At 35.5% G+C, this 5,127-nt stretch overlaps 1 protein-coding gene across 2 annotated transcripts in view; it reads left to right on the top strand.

Moving 5' to 3' along the window:
* PPP2R2A (protein phosphatase 2, regulatory subunit B, alpha) overlaps positions 1–4,336 on the top strand; it is a 63,563-nt gene extending 59,227 nt beyond the window's left edge. For both annotated transcript variants that reach the window (XM_004685381.2, XM_012726932.1), the window contains exons 9-10: positions 407–498; positions 3,340–4,336. In XM_004685381.2, the coding sequence (XP_004685438.1) occupies positions 407–498; positions 3,340–3,619 (372 nt within the window). In that variant the 3' untranslated portion in view covers positions 3,620–4,336. The remainder of the gene's footprint in view (positions 1–406; positions 499–3,339) is intronic.
* Positions 4,337–5,127: the final 791 nt, after the last annotated feature.

Genomic DNA, 5,127 nt, shown 5'->3' with positions numbered 1-5,127 from the left:
CCCCTCTCTCTCTGGCCTATACCCCAGTTCCTCTATGCAAAAAATAAATAAAATCATCATTAAAAAAAAAAAGCCATGTTAGCATATTCAGATGTTGATACAGTGCTCCTCATCTGTGCCCTTTACAAATGCTTTCAAGCTAACAGAGGTGCATATACCATACTCGGACGTACTGTTCTGTTCAGTTGGAAAACTTGTATTTAGAGAAGCCGCTCGTGTTTGTAAAATGATGAAATGCCTTTGTTGCTAAAAAGAGAATTGAATTTTAATAAAATGAAAATGTATGTACATGTGTCTGATTAGGCTTTTTTGTTTGTTTTTATAATGGATTTATTAAATTTCCTGGTTTTAATGGATATCTCGAGGCATAAACTAATAAATACATGTGTAATTTTTTTTCCCTCAGGTGCATGAATACCTCAGAAGTAAACTTTGTTCACTGTATGAAAATGACTGCATATTTGACAAATTTGAATGTTGTTGGAATGGATCTGACAGGTAATTGCTTTTAATTTGACTCTCTCATTCCAGTATGATTTTTATTACTATAGGAACAAAATTTACTATTGCACTGCTATGGTTGCCACTTACAAATCTGAAGTTAATTTTTAAAGCCCACAGTGTTTCCTTGAAATACAGTTGATAAATCTTATGGCCATATTGGCAGTTTAAAGTTAAACATTATACTTCACTCATACTTGTGAAGCAAGTACTATACAAAATAGTTTGGCTATCATAAGTTAATGATTTTTTACATATCTTACAATTTTACCCTTTTATGAGAAACCATGTAAAGTATATATTGGTGATCCATTAACAGAATGGTTTGGTTTAGTTTGGTTGTTTTCAAAAGTAACTTTGGCAGTAGAGAATGCCATTTGGAATAACACTCCTAGACATGGTAGTGGGTAGTGGGTGTTGAGTCAGCTTCTTATCATCCCCAACATTGTTTGTAGGGGGGTTATTTTACTTTGTCCTTTTACTACCTTTACATGCTTTTTATTTTACTGTGTCATTGTAGGAGTATCATTATTTGCAAGGATTCAGTGTTTTAGTTATTGAAGTTATCTACCATATATTGTGTTCTATCACTGTGTGATAGTAAAACTATAATTTTGGAGTTACTTTTACTTGCCTTATACTAAGAACTGAAGTTACTTTATACAATCACAGCTATATCCTGAGGCTTGATATAATTCAAGTTTCATGGTATTACATGTTATAGAGGATACCAGAACTTGATAATTTTCTTTTTTATTTTCATTTGTAAAACAATTATTTTTATCTCATTATAACTTAAGACCCACTCCTGGATTAGCCATAGTGAATCTAGGATAGAAGCAAGCAAATTTTGGCTTTAAGTGTCAATACCAACCTTAGGAGAAAGGGAAGATGAGAAAGAGAGAAGTTAGCAGATTTGAAGAGAAAGAAGATACTTTATAATAGGACATGGTACACTGCCACAACTAACTTTTCCTCATATAGCCTAGATATATTATTAGCAGTTTTAAATTGTATTCAGTTATCAGAAGTTTACTTTTTCTGTAACATTTTAAGTTTTGTTTTTTAACTGAGGTGACTGGTTCACACCTCTTCAGATGTGTGTTACCACGCCACCCCTACGTTGGCACCCACAGTCCTCCACCATAGGAACATTTTTTTGAAAATTATTTTAAAGTGGAGAAAATTTTCAACAGTAGCACAACTCTTACTTAGCCTTTACCCAGGTTTCCCTTTTGCTCTTTGTTGTGTCCTGTCTCTTCTTTCTTTATATGCATCTACATAAATACAAGCAAACAGACACACACTTTTGTTTCTGTGAATTGGCTAGGCGTAGACTCCGGACCCCATGCCCCACCCCCAGTTCTTTGGTGAGTATTTTCTACAAGACAGACACTCTCATTTTAGTGATAGAACAAAACAGCAAAAGCAGGGAATCCCCATTGCTGGGATATTGCCTCCTAATCCACAGACCCCCTTATAATACACAGTTCTCACAACCGTGGCCTTTCTTCAGAGAAATTCGGCCCAATAGTCAACCCAGCAGCATATATTAGATTTAGTGCCAACTTTTAATTTGGAACAGTTCTTCATTCTTTGTCTTTTGTAAACTTGGCATTTTTGAAGAACACAGATCATTTACTTTTTAGAATGTCCCTTGATTTGAGTGTTTAATGTTTCCTTGTGACTACATTTAGGATATTTGTTTTTGTTAAGAACAACACAGAAATGCTGGCCTTGTAACACTTTTAAAGGTTTATAAATACTCAGACTGTTCTAGTCCATTAAAATGACAGAAATTTAGATTGTTTGAAGAAGCAGTTCTATTACTTATGGGTACTTGCACCAATTTAAGTTTGATGATGATATTAAGTGTCTTTATGGGGGATTGATATTGAATAGATGACCAGCTAATTCAATGTATGATGTGTATGTGTTATATGTGTATAATCAGATTTTTTTTTTAAGATTTTATTTTTATTTTATGCATACAAGAACTGAGGTGTAGACCAGAGGTGCGGGGGCAAGGAGTGTGAGAGGATTCACCAGAAACAGAATGGAGAGCAGAACAGGCAGATCTACTGAAATACACTGCTGAGGGGAACAAACAGCCAGTGAGACAAGAGAGGTCTATTTCATGAGAGTCATCTCCCTGGACACCGTGGGTGGCGCTAGCTTTATAGTGTTGAGACTTTAACCCTTTGCACATCTAGAAAGGCCCTCAGATTTATTTTTCAGCGTTATCACATCTTTTGCACAGTTCAATGTAAATGAGATTTATTTTTATCTTATTAAGGTTATCTTATACAGTAAAAATTTAAACCACATGGGAAGATTGTTAGAATAGTAGCATCAGCCCCACTCCAAATTAATAGTTCCAAGCTAGTGGAATTTTGTCTGTTTATGGGAAGACTTATTAAGACTTAATACCTTATAACTTAGATAATAAAACAGAGGATTGGTTTCTTACAAGCTGCTGGAGTCCAGGTCTAGAAACTGTCCCATAGTTGGTGCTATTCAAGAACGTAGCTGCTCTGGTTTCATTTCATGGGCCACAAATGCAAGAAGTTCAACCAGATTACTTGGCCACTAAGAGGTTTTGCTTTAGGATGTTTTCAAAATTCAATGATAGTTTTGGCCATTGGTAGAGACCTAAGTTAACTAGTACCCGTTCTAGCCTACAAATCCCTGGGTTCCTTAGCAACCCTCACCCTTAATCCAGACCTGCTTGAAGTAGCTGTTTCCTGTGGAGTACTAGGCTAGGCTTCATCACTGAATTATTTTACTAAAAACAATCCTGTTCGCTTTTTTGACTGAGTGCTTTGTGTACTTTTACAGTGTTGTCATGACTGGATCTTACAATAATTTCTTCAGAATGTTTGACAGGAACACAAAGCGAGACATAACCCTAGAAGCATCTCGGGAAAACAATAAACCTCGCACGGTTCTGAAGCCACGCAAAGTCTGTGCAAGTGGCAAGCGAAAGAAAGATGAAATAAGTGTTGACAGCCTAGACTTCAACAAGAAAATACTTCATACAGCCTGGCATCCCAAGGAAAATATCATTGCTGTAGCTACTACAAACAATCTGTATATATTTCAAGACAAAGTGAATTAGGGTTGGCATTCCTAGCAGAAGAGCCCACTTCCTGCTTAGTTGAGATAGTTGAATCTAGCATTCGTACCTAAAAAAGAGAGAGGTCCATTGTGGCGCCCCTTTCCAGTGTTTGACAATGTGCCATTCAACAACATATTTTTTATAGCTACATGGAGAAAGCTCTGTGGATTCATCACTGTGGTGTTCTCCATGTCTGCTAGCCATTTAGGTAAGGGTAGGGCACTTTTAATTTAAATGACTTCTTGCACCATCTTGCCTAATGGACTAGATTGGACTGTATCAACATTGATTTACTCCACTTTTTATGCCTTCCATTGTGATGACGTCAAACACAGTGAAAGCCTTCAGTCATGCTTATGGGATTTAATTGTGTATCCTCATTACTGTATCATTTGTGGGGTACACCCCTGCCCCCTTTTTTAAATTAAATACAGCTCATTCTTACTGTGGCTTGTAGCATTCCTCCTCTTCTGGCCTCCTGGACTCTCCCCTTCATCTCTCTTATCCCTGCCCCCTCCACCCAGTCTTGGTGGTGGTATATTAAAAAAAGAAAGAACGAAAGCACACAAAACGAGTCAGTTTGGGGTCAGTGGTAAAGGGGGTACATGTTGCGAACAAATGTTTTAATACAGTTGGCTGTAATCACTCCTTGCCGTGTCTGGCACTGAAAATAAGGAAAAAAACTACTACTGAATAAAAGTGACAAAGAATGGAGAATCTGGTTTTCTTTTTCTTTTTAATCTACCTCTTAAAGCCAATATTTTGTGTCATACCTATGGGCGCAGTGGAATGAATAGTGTTTCCATTGTTTTGTTGGTATTTTTGTTAATGACATAAAGGGAGAAAGATTGGTTCTGTATCAACATGTTTTGAATATATATTGGTATTAAGAATTTTACAGTCCTACAATGCTACTAAAGATCTTTTTTACTGTAGCTATGAGGGTATTGGATACATTGTATCTACACTTAACTCATTACCTGTTAACATAATTGTTGTAAATGGGAACCAAATTTGTAGAACTTCATTTCTAAAGACTTCTTACAGTGCTTAATTTCATTTTTGCCTTACTAAGTCAATTTAAATTTTTTTAACAAGTTAAAACTTTTTGTCATTCAATCCATATAACAAACAAAACTAACCTCAAGTGATTTAAATAGTTGAAATTGACATTGCACTAATTTTTTTTTTTAACTGCTATCAAATCTGAATGAAATGTACTTTGCCTTGGGTATTTTTCCTTTATATTTTTGTTTTTCCAAAGCTATTGTTATTAAAGACAAACTTTAAAGGTACAGTGTTCAAAAAAGTGTTTAATGAACTCCCAACAGTTGCCTCAAAAACAAAATTTAGTGATCTCTAAATGACTACATTTTCCTGAAATGGTGATACTTTACCCAAAGATGAAGAGTACTCGTATTTTTAATAGGTAGAACATACCTTTGTCAATCTTGGAGAAGCTTTAATGGAGAAAAAAAAATGGACTTTATTTGTAAAAGATACATTTG

The sequence above is a fragment of the Condylura cristata genome, unplaced genomic scaffold, assembly GCF_000260355.1.
Source record: "Condylura cristata isolate star-nosed mole 26May11 unplaced genomic scaffold, ConCri1.0 scaffold00018, whole genome shotgun sequence".
In the NCBI taxonomy this organism is placed as follows: Eukaryota; Metazoa; Chordata; class Mammalia; order Eulipotyphla; family Talpidae; genus Condylura; species Condylura cristata.
The sequence above is the reverse complement of the archived record's forward strand: the minus strand, read 5'-3'. Positions and strand labels throughout refer to the sequence as shown.